At 37.4% G+C, this 20,548-nt stretch overlaps 2 protein-coding genes across 2 annotated transcripts in view; one reads left to right on the top strand and one right to left on the bottom strand.

Moving 5' to 3' along the window:
• Nucleotides 1–619: 619 nt before the first annotated feature.
• On the bottom strand, nt 620–7,010 carry tmem130 (transmembrane protein 130). Its single transcript, XM_088439438.1, has 8 exons — nt 6,893–7,010; nt 6,759–6,829; nt 6,512–6,683; nt 6,288–6,433; nt 5,222–5,306; nt 4,948–5,150; nt 3,521–3,627; nt 620–1,304 (listed from the first exon to the last, which is right to left on the bottom strand). Exons 1-8 carry the CDS (start codon nt 6,898–6,900, stop codon nt 1,167–1,169), a joined length of 930 nt encoding a protein of 309 aa, XP_088295564.1. The 5' UTR covers nt 6,901–7,010; the 3' UTR covers nt 620–1,166.
• A 1,367-nt stretch (nt 7,011–8,377) lies between these two features.
• The window catches only part of baiap2l1a (BAR/IMD domain containing adaptor protein 2 like 1a), a 26,215-nt gene continuing 14,044 nt past the window's right edge, over nt 8,378–20,548 (top strand). The window contains exons 1-4 of the mRNA XM_088439606.1: nt 8,378–8,600; nt 11,283–11,358; nt 11,963–12,049; nt 19,432–19,493. Of these exons, the coding sequence (XP_088295732.1) occupies nt 8,550–8,600; nt 11,283–11,358; nt 11,963–12,049; nt 19,432–19,493 (276 nt within the window). The 5' untranslated portion in view covers nt 8,378–8,549. The remainder of the gene's footprint in view (nt 8,601–11,282; nt 11,359–11,962; nt 12,050–19,431; nt 19,494–20,548) is intronic.

Below are 20,548 nucleotides of genomic sequence, written 5' to 3' on the forward strand. Positions count from 1 at the left end.
TTCTGTTCTTTTTATTTTTTTAAACAGGGCCACTGTATTTTTCGATGATTTATTTTCTAGTATTTAATGTTTTTTGTTTCACGTGTAACATTTATTTAACCCTTATGGCATTATTTTACAAATTATGGAAATTCACCTTTTTTTTTAATGATATTGTAAATGAATCAATGGGAAAAAAACATAGGGAGCTGAAATTTCCAGCAGATAATTAAAACATGTAAAATTTCAAAATGCAATAATTCTGACATTTCTATGTGACTGCAGTTGGACGTGCAAGATTTTGTGTACAAAAATAATCATTGTACAAATTTTGGACCATATAAAACCATTATATTTAGAATTTTCTAGATGCATTTTAATAGGATTTATGACATTGATTTTCCTGCAATTTTTGTAACATTCCGTTGCGCGGTGGTCAAACTATGTCAGCAAACTGAAAATTCTTTGTTGACTTGTGTTTCACCTCAAGACAGTAGATGGCGGTACAAACCAGTTAGTGTCATCATCACTTCACAGGCTATAAAAACAGACCATACCATTTAAAAAAAACAATTGTGGGTGTTAATAAATTTAACCTACTGTATGGATAGAACTGTTGCCAATAAACAATTTGAGTGGCTGAAGGAAAAAAATATGAATAGATAACTTTAATTATTACTCCTTAAAGCATTTACAAAATTAGGAAAAAAATGCAATGTGTATCATTTGCAAAGTGTGTGCACAAGCGGCTCCAATGTTGCAAAATAATAAATTCCACACACAAAACTACACTTTTGCGAGCAATAATTCTATTTCAAGAAGTTCCGAAAAAGAAAGTACACAATAAGAACAACGCGCACTGATCACTTCCCACTGAGCTTAAACTAACACTTAGTGCTTTAAAATGACCTTTATGAAAGTTAATAATTCATGCGGGGTTCAGCTTGAGCGCTGTGGGTCACTAATTGATCGTTCTCACACAATGTCCTCACACCTGCTTTATGACCCGCTAGCCTACATAGGTAACTAAATGATTCATTCAAACAGCATTTATCGTAGCAGGAATACAAACATGGTGTACAATATTGCATATTTTCGACGTTTAACAATGTGTTTTTTCTTTCATATAACCAAATAAGAAATATTTTCCTCTATAAAAGCCATAGAGGTACTCACACATGAGATGGTTAAGAGTAGTAACGTGTGTCATTTTGTGACCACAGTGGTTCTTTCTCATCTCTTTCAGCGGAGGAAACGTTGAAAACAATTCTGCAGTGGCCGTCAGTGTGCTTCTTCAGGAACAAAGCATTGCTGGAAGCTGTGATCTGCAAAAACATAATTCAAATATTTACAAATCAGTTACCGAATCGCCAGTATCACTAATATAAATTGAGCACTCATATTATTAGAACACTGCACCAACAGAACAGTAACATGCACGATTGCTTTGATAGCGTCTTCTTCTTTGTCTTTTTATTTGCAAGAGATTGCCCCCTGGTGGCTAGTAAAAAAAAAAACTGCAGATAAGATGCACCCGATTATCCGCTAATGGGTTTAAAGCATGAGAAAAAAGTAGCGGCTTTTCGTGCAAAATTTACTATACAGGAACAAAGCATTGCTGGAAGCTGCGATCTGAAAAAACAGTCAAATTCAAATATTTACAAATCGGTAACCGTATTTTTCGGACTACAAACCACACTGGACTATAAGGTGTACCAACGTAAATTTAATACTTGGATTGTTAGAATGGTGCAGAAACACAACATGCATGATTGTGTTTACTATTGGAGAGAGCCCCCTAGTGGTGATTAAAACAGCAATTCAAATTCAAAATCTTTCATTGGATCACACCTTTTTCTGTCTCCCTTTGTTTACTGGAAGATTGACCCCTGGTGGCTAGTAAAATAAATTGCAAATAAATTGCACCGGACTATCAGCCGCAGGGTGCAAAGCATGAGAAAAAAATCACATCTTCCATACCACACATTGACATGAATTTTAGTTTAGCTTATATTAGTTTTTCAAAAGATGGAAACTAGATGAAAATTGTCTGTATTTTGAAACATTTTTTTTTTTGCTTTCATACAGGTTATATGTTACTTTACTTTTATCCCAGTTGCTCAACTCAACGGATTGGCTCAGTCTAATCCAGATCCAAACTTTTTAAGATCAACAAATCCGGATAAAGGGTGCCCTAAATTAGACGTTGTAAGTGTGTAAAAATAAAACCACGGGATCACTCAAAGTGTATTATTTACTTAATGAAACAAAAAGCACAGAATAGTAAAAAATACCACATTTTCAATATCTTTTGAGCAGCTGGACTATACTGTATCTATGTAGAACTCTAATAGAACCAAGCCAATAATTTTAGTCAACTTGACCTAACTTTCTGGGATGCTGTGCAAAAAACAACCTAAAAAAAATGGATTGCGCTTCTAATTCAAGATTGGTATTAAATAAGAACAATCCTTTTTTTTAACTGACAATTACATCAGGGTTATAAGATTTGCTGTTCTTAGTTTCTGGGTCTAGCCTGCCCTCTTGTGGCCATTATTACTTACAGCAAGGAGGGGACAGGTGGGCATCTGCATATGAGATGCACTCTTAATTTTGAGCTCGTATTCTGGTATTTTTAATGTTACCGTGTATAAAATGCACCAACACTTTGGTAACAATTTAAAAATCATAATAAAACAGAATAAATCTCATCCTTCTAAACTCTTCATATTTTCTTGCGTACCTGTAAATTATTTATTTGTTGCGGGTTAAAAATGTATGCGTTTCACATTTCCCACATTGTGAACCGTCATGTGAACGCAACAGCAGTGTAATGCGCTCAAAGCATTTCTTTTTCCTCACGATGCAGCTCGAGTTCATTTTACCATAAATACTCTTAGTTGCGCAGCATTCGTGTTTCACCAAGTTTATGATTGTGTGTATATACCAAAACAAGTCAAATGGAATACCTTTCGCATGCTCTAACCGGTGCACTTTTAATTGAATCAGCTGGAGACATCATAACTTTTACATGATCCTCTCGGTTTTTGTAATATTCCTATGTGAACAAAGATGGACTCGGACGGTGGTCCAGCCCGTTCGCTTCTTTTATTGAAAATAATGCTTTAGTAACCTCAGCTAACTCAAGCAGGTATTAGCTGCAACAGGCACTGGCACTGACTTATTACCACAGTCTCTTTGTGGCCTCTTTGGGACCCTGTGCTATGTTAGCATAGCAAGATGTGTTGCATTTAAGCTAGCAATTTGAACCCCCTGTGCAGTATTTTGATCATTTTTCGGTCGTTTTCTTCCACCTGATTTTGACATATTTTAGCTCATGGATGGCACGCTCCTGGTCATGCCATGTTGAACGTTGACATGTTGTCGCCAACTGGGTGAAATTTCAGCTCCCTAATTTCTTCTTTCAATGCTTTCCCCGTTGGAAATGTTTTTGGATGTAAAGGACAAAGTATTGGACGTTACAAGCTAAATAGGATAGCAAATTTTGGTGACGCGCAACTTGATTTTTCTGACGTGGTACCTGAGCTCGATTGTGATATCGAGGGTGGCAGGCGATGACTGTGATGAAAGAGAAGGTCGCCACGAGGATAGCGGCGGATGAGAGGATGAAGAGCATGTTGGTCATGTCTGCAATCAACATTTCAGATTGTTAAGGTCAGATGTATTTGTTAGCAAGAGTTTTTGCATTCAGTGGTTAAGCTCAGGCCTTCGGAAAGTTGAATGTTGCGACTTTATTTCTTTACCCGACAAAGAATGCTATGATGGGCTTAAGTAGAACCGTAGCTTAGCAACAAGAGCAAATCAATTGAGCACAACAAACATTTGCCGGTCAGGCAAATCGTCGGCTGTGATTTACTGGCATTCTTTCGTTTGGACTGACCTCGTGTTGACAGCGGAACCAACGCAGCGGATCAGCACATTAAAGGTTTCATCCGAAACACCTCATGACACAGTAAAACCGATCGTCTTTATCCAGCTAACTGTCACTGCGGCGGTAGGACAAATTATGGAGAAGGATGGACACAGAATCCAAATATGGGCAATTAATGATCAAAACAATGTTTTTTTGCAAGTAAAATTGAGTTTTTATTTCCAGTTTTTGGGGAAAAAAATCGTTACTACTGTATTTCAAATCTAACAAATGTTAAGAAAAAATATTACACTTTTAAGTCTCTATTTGTCATTCTGTCCTGCAAAGGAGAAAGGTGTAGATCAAGATGATTCCCTTCTTATATATAAATGAATTAATGAATGATTCATTTCTATCATTTCTACCATTCATAAAAAATATGTAGTTTGTACCTTTGGAAGAAAATAAAGCAAACATAACAAAAAACGTACTCTGTCCGAAAAAGGAGTCAAAAAGAAGTCAAAATATGTTTTGAAAATATCCTATATAATATTGCAAGACAGATTATATATGATATGATATGATATGATATGATATGATATGATATGATATGATATGATATCATATCATATCATATCATATCATATCATATCATATCATATCATATCATATCATATATTATATTATATTATATTATATTATATTGTATTATATATTATATTTATCATTAATATATAGACACTTTGTATGGTATAATAGTGCAATAAATATGACAATAAAACTCTTGAATCTTGAAAAAATATCCATATAAACGTATACCTACAATAATAAAACTATACTAGATACATATCTCTATGAAGTACAAAAATATAATATAATATAATATAATATAATATAATATAATATAATATAATATAATATAATTACAAATAAAAATAAATAAAATTAAAATAAACACATCATACATACACATACGTACCTTGTGTGCCATCCCTTGGCTAAAATACTGCAAGAAGAATGTGTCAGAATTTGTCCAAAAAATGGACACGAAAATACACAAAGGGTTCAAGTAAGCATATTATGTGCATTCACTTAACTGCTTTTCCTGACGAAGAGACTGAAAGAAGTCTGCAGCTTGCTGATGTCGTTGCGGACGCTGATGTCCAGGCAGTGAAGGCCGGCCGAGGTGAAGGTGTGGTTGAGCCGCAAGGTGTTCCCGTAAAGCATGGTCAGCGTGCAGCCCCCCGTCGTGTCGGGTACGCAGTTGGGAAGGAAGCGCCAACACACCCACATGGGGGGACTGAGAAACACATCTTTTTTTTATTTTTTTTGAAATTATACAAAGATATAGGAAAACGAACGCTAGCTTACCTTCCGTTCACGTGGAAAGCCAGGCCGGTGGTTTGAGCCACCTCATAATCAGAAGGTCCCTTCAACTCAATGCTTTTAATGGCATCTGTAAATCAATTTCCAGACTTTTTTAGTTGGGTGACTTCTCACACAAGTCGGGTATTCTGATTTAAATCTAACAATAGGAAGTAACGGTCGATTTAAAAAAAAAAAAAATCTTCCGTAACCCTTGTGCAGTATTTTGTCCAATCCTTTGATCTTTACATCAACGGAAAAGCATCGAAAGAAGACACCAAGGAGCTGAAATTTCACCCAGATTATGTCATCATGTCAAAATTTGAAATGGCACAACCACGTTTTTATCACACTAATAAGAGTGTGCCATGCCTTGACTAAAAAAAAAAAATGTGGAAGAAAATGACCCAAAAATGGTCAAAATACCTCACAATGGAACATGAAACTTGAAAAATCACTTCACTTTATTTGTTTTATTGCTGCTAGATTTAAAGAGCAATCTGCATGTGTACTCTGGTTGTAAACATTTTTGACATGTCAATTATAGGCTGAGCTTTTAAACCTTTTTGCACTATTTCGACCATTTTGGGTCATTTTCTTCCAAATCATTCTCACAGTAATTTAGGCAATAAATGGCACACTCCTGGTAGTGTGACAACTAAGTGGCTGTGCCATGTTGAACTTTGACATGTTGTCACCATCTGGGTGAAATTTCAGCTCCCTAGTGCCTTGTTTCAATGCTTTCCTTTGGATGTAAAATGCCTGTTGTAAAGATTAAACGATTGCACAAAATACTGCAGGATTAAATCACATTACAATGTTTTTGGGAAACAAAAACAATTCAGAATACATTTTTTTGTACACATATTGTAACTAAAAAATACGTGTTTTCTTAAAAAAACGAAAAGCCTTTTACTGCAATTTTTCAACTGAGTTCAACTAATTTTTCAACAATGTACTACAACTTTATGATACTTTATAGATATTACAAATGCCTGAGTATTTACCAGTCTATGTTTTTCTACACAATCTGTACTTGTCCTTACGTGTAGAGTGCGCGTAAACTACAAACCAAGTACTTGAACATCCTTGGAGTAGATTCCAGTTAATGGCGGTGTGTATTTTGTCATATTAATTCCAATTTTCAAACGCAGCGTGTAGTTTCCGGACAAGGCGTAATGGTAGCGGACAACGGGCTCGGTTCCCTGGATGACCTCTCTGCATTTCCATAAACAAAACAGAAATCACAAAAAAATCCAATTCCAAAATGGTAAAAATGGTAAAAACTCATCGTACCCGTTTCCTAAATCCCACGTGTAGCTGAAATTCGCCATGCTGAAATTCTGCCGGGGATCAGAAAGTTCGAATGTTGTTTCGGTGGGAATGTCTGAAGCCAGCTCGCCAGTATCCCTCACGTAAGTGGCGTTGCCGTCCATTTGGTAGAACATCAGCTTCCCAGCAAGATTTTCTGATGGAACCAAAAAAAAAAAAAGGTTACACGTCATCCTTGAGTGCAAATGGGTAGTAACAAGTGATGGACTACCTAAATCTGTCAGAGGTCCGTCCGACTCAGCCACACCCAGGAAAATCGGAATTACAAGCAACAATAGTGTTCTGTAAATGGATAATGGAGTTAATGAACATTCTGAAGTATAAAAACGTGATTAAAAAGTATACCTGTCCATGTTTGCTGGACTCCTGCCAAGGATGCCTTCAAGGACTGAAAAGTAAAGTCAAATCTCGGCAGTTAAGTGAGTGAGGGCTTCGGAGCTCCTCTCAGATTCCCATCGTTTCGATGAAGGCTTGAAATTGCTACCATGAGTTGCGGTCATGTGACCCCTGCCAGAAGAGCAACCTACTTTGAAGCTGTGGGTTTGTTTTGTGAGCGGCAAAGAAAACTTTAACGATATCTTTTGTATTGTAAGTATACATTTGGAATGTAGATTTTATTTGGCAATGTTATTGATCAGGGGTGTCAAATCTATGGCTCGTGGAACAGATTGGAGCTTCTTTTTTCAGGTATGCCATTTTGTGGGTGCCACCCAGCATCCAGAATAAGACACGACTGCAATTTTATTCTGTTTACTTTTCCTAGCACTTCACAATACTCCTTGAAAAAAACTTGTCCAAGCAATTTCTTTCTATTAGATGTTTGTCTTTCATTATATTTAATTTTGGAAAAATAATTTCCTTATTTTTAGGCCATCTTACTCTGCATTCCATAGAAAATATGCGTTTTATGAACAAATTAAAAAAACAAAAGTCCATTCCTCTCATGCAAATCAAGAATAATGTTATACAGTAGAATTATATATATATATATATATATATATATATATATATATATATATATATATATATATATATATATATATATATATATATATATATTACTTTGATATTCATTAGATAACATGAAGAAATGCGGTGACAACCAATAGCCACAAGATGGTGGTAGAACTTCAATTTCTATTTCATAACACTGGTAAAATAACTACCATTAGCAAGCTTTATTCAAGGGATTATCAACATTTTTAAATAATGTTATTACATTCTGACTAATGTAAATCATTGTTTGTGAGGGATCGGAAGCTTACTACAAATGACTATGCATTTTTTTTATTTTTTACGGGAAAAAGGAGCAGAGAGCAAGCGGATGGTTTAATGTCTGATGAAAAGTAAGGTATAGTGTTTACAAGAAGGGTCGGGCTTTCAAATTTGGGTTTTACTGCAAAATTGAGCTGGTTGACCACGCCCTCCCCAACCAGATGTATGACGAAAACAAATAAAATCCGCGATGATGCCCATTGCAATACATCATACGAAATGGAGATGTAGCTGAAATTTTACAAGTGTGATAAAAAAATTCAAAAGAAAACTGAAAAAATAATCAACCGTCGAAAGTTCGGTAAAACGCAGCAACAGTGTATAGCAATTGAGGAAAAGGACTTATTCATTTTCTCCGCCTCAGAGGTGGAACAAATGCCATTTTATTTTTTTTAATGAGTGACGTGTTTCAAACACGACCACGGAACGAATTGAACTCATAAATTAAGGCAGCATTACGCATGTGTTTTTTTTTAACGCTCATCAGCTGAGCGTCAACCATTGTGACGTCACAGCACCGCCCCCTGACTAAAATCTCCCTGTGTGAGCGTGCAACAAGTCAGTTTGCCTCTGTGCACGCTTGCACGCTTTTCTCCTCGGTGTGCATGGCACGACGGGGGTAATTTTCGTTCTGTGGGTTCATCTGTAGCGATTGACACTTGGATTTGAATTATTATTCTCGATTGACTTTTTTTTTTTTTTTTTTTGGGACTGGAAAAACGCCAACATGTCCGGGACCCCGCAAGACGTGAGCAAGCTCACCGAGCTAACTTATAAGGTGAGTGTTGGGTTATAATTGAGGAAGTTATAATAGTTTCTGTGATGGGAAATTGGGAACTGGCCGTTTCTTATCAAGTTTCAAAGCAAAAACGCATAAATATCCAATCCGCACTTTTTTTTGGGGGGGGGGGGATTTCATTTCCCCATATCGCTTATATGACGAGCCATTGTTTTCACATTGTTTCAAACACGTTCGACTGAAGCGCTAGAATATTTCGCTGTCAAAAACAAGCAAGGCCATTCTCGAATGTCACACCCTGTTATTATTATTCCCTGCTGGTGCATCAGTTTGTTTGAAAGTCTGCCTTTTGTGATCAAAACAGTTTGTTTGTTCCGTTTAGATTGTGCGCAGATGTGATCAGAGGTCAATGGCTGATTGATTTAATTTTCATGAGTTTTGTTAATCTAATCCGGCGGTGAGCAAACGTTGTCATGAAATGAATCTGAAGGATTTGATTGACGCTTTGAGAATCTTCAACTTAAAAAAAAATATATATTTATATCATTTTTTTCTTTATTCGTATGCAATAGTGACTTACAATAATGCTATTTTTTTTATTTAAAATATTCCTGACGCCACACAGTCGATAATAATTAACATCATTGTTAAAATAACAATTTAAGAGTAAAATAAGGCTTATAATAAGGAATATATTCTTATTTTTACGTCAAGAAAGGATATGTCTTTGTGTGGCAAAATATTCTTAAGAAAATAATACTTCATTAAAAATAGTAAACGTAGCATTTTCTTAAGATTTCTTTGCTCAAAACATTCATAATCTCACGCCCAAAAAAATCAGGTTTATGTCTCCGAAAATACAATTCTTGATATATTGTATACATAGAGGTAGCTCAAAAGAAGTTACAGCAATTTGAACGTTGCCAAGTTGAAATCCTTTGTTTTGAGAAAAAACACATCTAAAGTTTTGGCACGTTTTTTACTCCCTTTTTTCATACACATTGATTACAATTTTAAAGTTTGGGCTGCTTGGAAATAAAAATCAAGATATTAAGGAGGTGGTTTTTCTGGAAACCCCTAAATTGACATCTCAAAATCGTCATCAAAATGTGTGTTTTGTCAATAATTCAAAATGAACTTCCGCGACATAAGCCTGGTTTTGTGAAAACACACACACACTATATATAAATATATATATATATATGTATATATATATATATATATATATATATATATATATATATATATATATATATATATATATAGTCTAGTTTTGATTGTTTTATAAGGGTAAAATATTGTAGCTATAGATAAAAGTTATGTTGCTTTATTCAATTTCTATCCTCGACACACATAGTTTGTGGACTGCAAATGGCCCAAGAGCCTGCATTTGGACACCCTTTATTGATTTACTGTTGTGATTGGAAGATAGTGGTCATGTTTCCTGCCATCCTCCCTGATAAATAACGAAATAACTATTAGTTATGATCACCGCGTGATTATGCGTGTGATGGGGAAGTGTCCATACATGCCACAGTTTCGGGGGGTGGGGGGGGTTAAGTGAACAGAGAACCTGTTTCCTTTTTCTGCTCTCTTAACTCCCCACTGCAGCGCGTTTCTCTTTGTAAAGTCATACCTGTCTCCTCATTGTTCTTCCTGGGGTGTGCCAGGAGAGCAAAACGGGGAGGTGACCAGGCCCTTGACTGCTCAGGCATTTCAATAGCGGGGCTTGGGGGTGGGGGGTGGGGGGTCTCACTGCAAGAAACAGCCTCTTTTGTGCGGGACTTCGCTCTTTTAAAGAAGGAGTGTAAGGAATATATACACTGGAGGTCAAGTTAAAGATTGAAAGTTTTATTGCTGCTGGATTTAAAGAGCAACCTCCACGTGTACGCTGGTTGGGAACATTTTATCCAGAAATTTTAACCCCTATGCGGTTTTTTGACCATTTTGGGTCATTTTAGTGTGATAACTAAGTGTTGGTGCCATGTTGAAATTTGATATGTTATCATCTGGGTGAAATTTCAGCTCCCCACCATCTTTTTTAATGCTTTCCCTTTGATGTGAAATACTTTTGATGTAAAGATCAAAAAATTGGATAAAATACTGCTCAAGGGTTCACGTTTTTATGAGTTACAAGGAGAAAAGTTGTTATGTGCCCTCAAAACCATCACAAGAATCCGGCACCTGAAATAAACTCGATTCAAAATTGTTTGGAACTTTATTTTGAATGATACTAACAAAAATGTTCAGAGCTGAAGCCTATCACATTTGAAATCTTTCTGTTGATTACTTTTATACTGTCTGTACCGCTCAAGCTAACAATCTGGTTGTTGTTTTTTTTGTTGTTTTTGGCTTCAGTGGCAGATATAAAATTCATAAGCAACAGAAAGATGTCAACTGACTTCACTTTTGAACGATTTCCTTAGTGTAATTCAGAAGAAAGTTAAAAATAGTTTTGAGCTGAGCTAAAATCAGGTTGCCTGATTGTTTTCTCGGTCTGAAGGATACACACACAATTATAACAATTGAATGATGTCAACTGTGATAGAATTTAGCATTTTTCTCAATATCATTCATTGTTTACAACAGTTTTGAGGTGAGCTTATTACAGTTTGTCTTATTGTTTTTCTACTTTAAAGGCACAAGAGTCTGATAAACAACCGACTGTTGAAATTTGACAAACAATTACTTTGCCCACAATGTTGTTAACTATTTCTCCAGAATGTGATGGACCAGTTCAACCCCAGCCTGAGGAACTTGGTCAACCTTGGGAAGAGCTACGAAAAGTCAGTCACAGGTAGGGTAAAACGTGTACGAACGCTGCTCTATTTATGAATATTCTTGTTTGAGCCCTCTAAAACCATCAACAGTCAACTTAGTGGGGGATGTAGGTTTTAGTCCTTGCGCTATCAGTCCATGTAAACACTGCTAACTTCTTCCCTAAGAGCATAACGATCGACCCTATAACGTTATGCCCAACAGAAAATATCCATGTTTACCAATATACATATTGCAAAAAACAAACATGGGATACCCTATATACAATTATTCTAACAAAAACAAAAAAAAAATCCAGGCGGGATAGACACATTTACCATAAGGCCTGAAGTGACAACATTCCGATTTTTTCGATCTTTTGATGGCAACGTGAACGACACAGTACGGATTTTTTTCAAATGCGACCCGGGCCACTTGGGTATGTGGTTCTAAATCCGATCTTTTGACTTGCGACTTCAATCAGATTCACACGTAATAAACATGGAACAAATGTCACATTTCTCGGCTCAAAAAGGCGGAAGCAGCTTGGAAAAAACAAAGCTCCAGGAATTAACTCGTTTGTCTGTAACCCTTCTTATAGGATATCAATATTTTTACATTTAGTTTGTGAATGTCTTTTACAGGGATGACCCTCGCAGGAAAGGCTTACTTTGATGCTATCACAAAAATTGGAGAAAACGCTACCCTGTCTCCAGTGTCAAGGGAACTTGGTAAGATGCATGAAACACCGAAATTTTGTAAACGCTGTATAAAGTCAAACTATATCAGATCATATTATATGAGTGAATTTCACACATAAATCACGAAAATACGAAATTTATAGTCATGAAAGGTTTGCAAACAACAACCTAAATAGCAACTTGGCTGATTTCTGCAAGACCCTAAAGTAAACATTAGCATTCCCAAAACACAGGTAATGAATTATCAGAAAATGCTAAAAAATAGCATCATAATTAATCCCAGGACCTCAAATGCAACATGTTTTTCTAAATTATAGGTAATTATTAGTGACTGTTGTTATCAGAATAATCTGAATAATCATAATGTAAATTTTTTAATGCTGTGTCTTAAAGAAGAAATAACTTAAAATTAACCCCCCCCCCCCCCCCCCCCCCGATATTTTTACTATTTAAAATTCATTAAATTTTGAATAATAAATTAAATGATGAATAATACATCAAAATGTAAAAATAATACATGCATGTTTGGAATGTTTATTTTATAAACAATTTCATTTATCTTATATAATTTACAAATAATTAAAAATAACTTATTGATATAAGTAAATATGCGTTTTGAATGACAACACCCCCACCAAAACAAAACAATGTGATTTAAAATGAGATTATATTGTATTTCCCCTGAGTGATTTATGGTCGATGGCGACATTGTTCCTCTTCCCGCACGACACACACCCCATTCCAGCTCTGTTTTTTTATTTTTTTATTTTCGATTCCATCTGACGTTTAATCACTTGGCAATTTGCAAACGTGCAACAATGTTTCAAAGGTGTGGAGGAGAATAACAATGCAATTTTATTCTTCAATTAGAGCTGAAAGGCACCGTGATTGGTCATAACATCACCTTTCTGTTGACAAAATTTTTGCGAGGTCACGAATGTAATAAAATAGCATCGTTCCATGAAATGTAAAAATAAACCAGCTACGATCTTACGGGAAGTAATACTAAAAGATTGATCAATATATTGGACTTGACTTTTTTATAAATCAATTTCAAATAAAAAATCTAACAATTTAAAAAAAAAACACTTCCCATATTTCCTTCATACCAACATTTTACAAGAAAGCACATTTTTTTCCACCTCAATGAAACTCTTTAGGTTATGTCAACATAGTTCCTTCTTCACACCAGGATGCCATAAAATGGCACCAAAGTAATAGTTTTATTGCTTTTTGCACAAACACAACAAATAGCTGAGTTTTGAAACAAAACATAGAACACAGGTGTCAAACTCAAGGCCTGGGGGCCAGATACCACCCGCACAAAATCATTTTATGTGTCCTAATTATAACTTCAAGTTTTTGGCCAAAAAATGTCAAGTTGTCTTCGACGTTTACATTTTCCTTTTGTTATTAATACTCCTTTTTCAGTGGCCTCCGACATCACGTTTAGGTCACAGGTGTCAAACTCAAGGCCCCGGGGCCAGATCCGGCTCGCCGTATCATTTTATGTGTCCCGCGAAATGCTAATTATGCTAATTATGTGGTCATAATTTTCTGGCTGAAAAATTTGTCTTCAAGTTTGACTTATCTTTTTGTTATCAATGCCAAATTTTAAATGATGGTCACACATTTTGAACACTTTTTGTGTTCAAAATGTGTGACCATCATTTAAAATTTGAAGACGGGCTTGAAAAAAAACAAAACAAAACCAAAAAACAGGGCGATTCAATCCATCAAAACATAAAAGATCACTTCCGCTCCACTTTGAGCCTCCTGCGGGTTCTCCAAACACCCAAACAGTTGGTGGATTAGGCTGATTTAAACTAGCGGGTAAAGAAGGCTCAGCGTTGAGAAGACATTCTTCTATGCTTGTGTTTATTCAGCATGTTTGCTGTATGACGCCTGCAGCGGGCCACAAGAGAGTTGACACTCTCTCGTTAAATAGTCCCTGCAGCAGGGAGCGAGCGCGACGCCGCCCGTGCGTTTTTACATGAGAGTTGTTATGATTGAAGCACTTGCCCAGCTTAAGTGCCATCATGTTTGCCTCACTGGTCCAAAGGGGAGCAAACAATATCTGTGTTGCCGTTAACCTTGTTGGGATCTTCAAGCCTTTTATATTAAATACACCCACCAGATGCAACTTTATGACAGTCAACAAACTACCATGAGATCCGAGATGGTCATTGCATGAAAAAAAAAAAAAAACGTTTAACTGACGCTATCGCAGAAGACTTAATTCAGCAGTATTTATTATGCTGATTTTGCTAACAGCCAACCGGCGTCCGCCTTCTAGCTCATACCGTTGCGGGAATTATTGTAATAACGAATACGGACTGTATAAAAATGCACATCTGTGCGGCACAACTCAGATTATGTGGCTGACGGATTGAAAAAAAAAATCTTTAAATTACTGTATTTTCCGCACTATAAGGCGCAACTAAAAGCCTTATTTTAAAAAAAAAAAAAGCTGATGGTGCGTCTTATAATCAGGTGCGCCTTATCAATGGCTCAATATTGGGATTGGGATTCATAGCTGGGGAATGAACTGATGAAGTAAGCTTTATCTGTTTTTTTTGTGTGTGTTTACAGTTAAACAAGGTTGCTCATATTGACTTGAGTTTTTATGCTATTGAGTGTTTAGAGTTATTATTTGAGTTATTGTTATTACTTTGAGTATTACTATATTGTGATTGAAAACGTTTTTAAATATATCATTAATTCAGGGTGCGCCTTATAATCCGGTGCGCCTTATATATGGAAAAGGTTTTAAAACATGTCATTAATCGAGGGTGCGCCTTATAATCCGGTGCGCCTTATATATTGAAACAGTTTTAAAACGTGTCATTGAGTGAGGGTGCGCCTAATAATCCGGTGCACCTTATATATGGAAAAAGTTTTAGAACGTGTCATTAATTGAGGGTGCGCCTTATAATCCGGTGCGCCTTATATATGGAAGAAGTTTTAAAACGTGTCATTAGTTGAGGATGGGCCTTATAATCCGGTGCGCCTTTTCGTGCGGAAAATACGGTACTGTACTCAATACAACTGTGATAGAATCAGTATCTAATGTTGCGGCCCACGAGACAAATCAAAGCTCCGAATCATATTTTTTGTGGGTGAACAAATAAAAGCTTCCTGTGCGGGCGAGCGTGCACGGACTGCGGGGAGTTTCCTTTGAAACGCGGAAAGGTATTTAGGGACTGAAAATGTAAGCGGAGAAAGAATGGTGCAAGCCACGCCCCTTCCAGCTTTTCTCTGTTCCCTTTGTCAAGCATCGTTTTGGAAATATGGAGATACGCCATCAGCATGAGAAGAATGGCAATGTCAGAGGCAGCTTTTTGTAATCGGAGAAAAAACAATCGAGAATGCAGGGGACGCTGCGTGTTTTCCCCCCAGATAGCTTTAACGAGATGATTGAAACATTTTGGAGCTTTTTTTGATGACTTTGTTTGCCTGTCTAGACTTTCAAACACTGTTGGCTGCGTGCGTGTGTGTGATGCATGATGAGTAGTTTGCTTTTCAGTACACACGTGGAACAAAAGTGGAATCTTTGCAAAATGGTAAAAGTCAAAGAAAATTGCTTGCCGTAAATTTCTGACTATAGGCTGTAACTTTTTTCTCATGATTTGAGCCCTGCAGTATCTGCAGTTTTTTTTCCACCAACCACCAGGGGGCAATCCATTGTCTGTGTTCAAAAAGAGTTTTAAAAATATACCAGTGTGGCATATAGTCCGAAATTTTAGGAGATGTGCTCAATTTGCATCTAAATGCTATTATTTGTGATAGGGCTTTCTTCTATTTTTTTCAACTATAGCATTGTATCAAATGACAATGAATGGAAAAAAAAAAAACACCATGAGCAGAATTTCGGACCAAAAAATGCTATTTTTTTCTCATGCTTTGATTCCTACAACTCATAGTTCAGTGCGGCGTACCTGCAGTTTTTATTTTTACCAGCCAGCAGGCGGCAATCACCCAGTAAACAAAGCGAGACGAAAGAGGATGCTGAACTGCTATTTACTCACCACCAGGGGGCACTCCCCACTAGTAAACACAATCAGGCGTTTGACTGTGATGTTGGTGCAGTATTCCAACAACCCAAGCTTTTCTGTGTTCTCTGAATGGTGTTTGACTTTCGTGATACGTCAGTAAACTGACCGCCAGTTGCATTTGACGCGGCTAAGAGAAGTACGCTATTTTTCTTTGAGGCTTTCCTATCTTGTACTGACCGTGTGATAACTGACAGGAAGATGAGAAAGATGAGATCAGAACCCTCCTGCAGTGCTCTCAGTCAGTATGGATTTCACAGTTTTTATCGGTCTTACAACACGTAGGGTGTAGCACGTCTGAGGCAACAGTCTCCAGGAGTGCCCCTCTACGTACGATGTCGAGAACCTTTGGAGCATGACGCACAAAGGATGTGGTCACGTTGGAACGCACTTGCACACGCACACACACTCACACGGAAGTTTTTCAGTCATAGTGAGGACATCCTATTGACATAATGCATTTCCTAACCCCTAACCCTAACCTTACCCATCACAACAGATTACCTAACACTAACCTAACTTCAACTGAAATCCAATTCAAAACTATACTCTAAAATCAAGTCTAATATACACAGGCACACAATGCTTGTGTGGGTTGCTATCATATTGGGGACATCCCATTGACCTAATGCATTTTCTAGCCCTTAACCCTAACCTTAACCATCACATTAGATTGCCTAACTGTGATCCTTACCCTCTACAAAGACATCAAAACCCGGATTTCGATCGCCACCATGTAGCAAAAACCATTGAGGCACATACAAACCGGTTTTTCAATCGTACTGGGGACATCCCATTGACATAAACCTAACCCTGACCCTACTCACCTCAACAGATGACTCAAAATGAAATCCAATTCAAACCTATACTCTTAAAATCAAGAGGTCTCGGCAAAGACAGTAAAACCCAGAATTCAGTCCTCATCTTGTCGCAAAAACCAACAGCACACACAAGCACACATAATGCTTGTGTGGGCAAGCTCAGTGATGCATCTCATTGGAAGGCTCGGTGCTAGCTGAGAGAACACATGATATGTGTACTGTACTTGACGAAAAGAGGAAGGACTGCCAAGGGTAAAATAAACTAATAAATCAGCTAACATCGACTCATATTGCACGATTATCTGAATTGGACACCGAATAGGTAATAGTTGCTTCGTCACCGGCCGTGTCTACTTTCGAGAATGGTATTATATGACAATGTTTTATATAAGTGTCGTTCCTTCCGCCTCTCTTAACTATTAAAAAGCCTGTTAGACAGGTATTTGATACTGACAACCAGTTTTTTTTTTCCATTCACCTCAACTTTAAAAGCAATTGTGATAGGCTGTGTTTCGATTGTACGCTATGGCTACAGTCATAAGCCACTTCATGAGATCCCCATTTATTGAGTTGTGATCAACACTTTCAGAGATTTACTATAGGACCAAAACTTACCAACATACACGCTCACAGAAACACAGTCACTCTTTCGCTAGCTCAAAGGTTCCCAACCACTGGTCCGCAGACCATTACCAGTTAGTGGATCCACTGGTACTGGGCCACATGGACCGAGACCCCTGCTCACTCAGTGCAAGCTCGTAGCTTACTCGAAATGTCGCCTGCTCGTCTTCAAAAGCCGAGAAGTTCCCAGAAAGCCCGCTTTACTTGTTTGGACCTGTGTGAAAAGTTTGATTGGTTCACCTTGTTAACCACACCAGCTCAAAAGACCGCTTGCGTCCTACCTCGAGTGATATCACATAAAACGCTCTGGAATAAAATTATATTGATACTAAAGCCCACAAAGCAGGAAAATGGGCAATGTGACGGGCTGTTGCAGCAGAGGTGGACTCTCGTGTGATACACAATGAGCGCTGCACACTGCAGTTGTCCGTTAAGGCAGAAAAAAAACGGACAGATTTTGACAAATGTGGGCGATTTTAAATAACTGTTACTTTTAAAATTGCAATATATTTCCAGTCCGGTTATCGGCTCATACCTACTCCCAAAAGACTGCGTTGAATGAACCCTAGAAGTGACAGATTAATGTCCCTTATCCTGAAAGTTTAATAAATTACTGTCACATTTCCCCCCACCTCCTCCAGCAGGTTTTCACACCTTATTAAAGGCTGCAGGTGCACACGGGCCTCTTTGACCCCCATCCGGCTTTTCAGACGGCTTCTCAAGCCGCGCCGCCGCGGTGTGTCGCGAGGCTTTTATAAACAGTCGTACGCCAAGCACAAAGGCGCCATTTACCAGTACTTTCTGGTGACCTTCAGAGGGAAATGTTGGAGCTGGACGCTGTGTTTTGGACGGCAGAAGTAGCGCTCTGGATCTTTGGGTCGTAGTGTTTGTTCAAACAAAGTGGGGGGACTGCAGGTGTTTGGGTGGGGTGGGGTGGGCTCGGGGGGGGGGCAGTCGGGCAAATGTACATGCATCTAAGTGTGGTGTGCTGACTTAGGCGTTTATTCAGTGTGGAAACATGTTTTTTATTTTTTTAATGGTTCAACTGTGCAATTTATTCGTACACAACCGTTTTTTTTTTGTTGTTTTTGATTTGGGGGTTGGGGAAATAGTCCGAATTTTAAGTTTCTAATTGCCTAAATAGTTATATGCACTTTGATTTGGTGGCCAAGTAATTACCGCAAACATAATTATTATTGTTAGGCAGAATTCTCTCTTCTTTCAAAAAAAAAAAAAACACTTTTCAGGAAGTCAACATTATAAAAAAAAGACTTGTTTGTGGAGCCATTAACATTTTATAACCGAAAGGAAATACAGATCCATTAAAAAAAAAGACGGCTAATAGCATCAAATTGTTTTCGAGAACAAGGGAAGAAAGAAAATAGCTGAATTGGGTTAGGCTTTCTCTTCTATGTTTGTGGGGAATTTGTTTTGGAGAAAGACGAGTCTCCATGGTGATCACATGGACACCTCATTGCATTTCTTCATACGTCCACAGTCTGTATATCGGACACCGCGCAAAAGGTTTTAAACTAGCTTTCTGTCCTCTAGTAAACCTGGAGTCTAGATTTCACCCCATTGTGATTGCAGCAGCATTGCCGCTTATTCCCAATTGTCCTCCGCCGTGCACGGTGTTGACTCACCGCCATTGTCTCCTGTCATATGCTGCTCTATCTGCGCCCGTGAATGGAGACAGTTCTATATCTGCCGACCCCGGTGCCAGAATCATACGCGCAGATTGTTTTGGCGCAGATTGACAGCTGTTCAAATACCGCAGCAAGATATGTCGCTGTTGTAAACACATCGGCGACCGGGATAAGAACAATGCCCAATCATCGATTTTTCTCATATTACGCGAATACAACGTGAAGTTCTCTTTTGATAGAACGGGAAGAACTAACATGATCTTACTTTGTAGGTCTGGTTCTCATGGAGATTGCGGATGTCCACAAGAAGATCCATTTTGAGCTGGAGCAAAATGTAAGTTGCCCTTGCAGTCTATTACATTCCTTATTTATGAATTTAATAAGGTTTTGTTCATACGGAAATTGGTAGCTATTATTTTTCGTGTACAGTTAATACCTTTAAAACAAAACGCGCATTTTGCCACTTGCCGTCCACTGAATATGACATCACATGCGCTCAGGGCTCAAGTCAAAACCAGCTGAACTTGTGAACATCACATGACCGGACCCAGAAAATAGCTGAGCTATGATTGGTCATTATTTTAGCTCTGAGCACTTGTGATGTCATTTTCACTCGACAGCAAGTGGCAAAATTCGTTTTTTCAAAGTTCTTAACAGTATGTGGAAAAATGGATGAAGAAAAATGAATAAAAAATAAGTACTCAATTATTTCTGGTATTTAAAAAGTTATCAATCACTTTATGCACTTTAGTAATTAGGTCATCATTTAATTAATCATTTAAGCTACTAAAGTAATCGATTACCTTTGTGGTTGTACCTAACATACCAAAACCTTTAATCCAGAAATAATCCATTACTTAATTAACTGAAGTAATTCATCACTTTAGTAATGTATTATCCGTAGTAATCAATTACTTTAGAAATGTTGGTACCGAAAGTAATCAATTACTTTAGTACTTTTTGTACCTAAAGTAACCAATTACTTGAGTTCTTAAGTACTGCAAATAACAAATGAGTCAAATGGAATGTTCTCTATTATTTGAATCCGATGGAGGCATCATAACTTTTACATAATCCTCTCCGTTTTAGTAAAATTTTCTGTGTGTGAACAATGATGGACTCGGACGTTGGTTCGGTATGCTCGCTTCTTTTATGGAAAACAATGCTGTTAGCTGCAATTGGCACTGGCTGCTGAAAATGCACAAGTGTGTGTCAAAACTCTGCTTATGTGGCTGACAGATCAATCAAATGGTGTAGAATATGAAAAAAATTCATGCATTCATATTATTGGCTTTCGTTTTTGGGGGGAAAAAAAAGTGTGTCTTATATTAGGGGAATTACAGTATTTTATCTTAAGCTTCTGTCTCCATTTTGAAGATGAAAAAATGA

Source organism: Hippichthys cyanospilos, chromosome 17 (assembly GCF_059441005.1).
Source record: "Hippichthys cyanospilos isolate Australia breed blue-spotted pipefish chromosome 17, RoL_Hcya_1.0, whole genome shotgun sequence".
Lineage (NCBI taxonomy): Eukaryota > Metazoa > Chordata > Actinopteri > Syngnathiformes > Syngnathidae > Hippichthys > Hippichthys cyanospilos.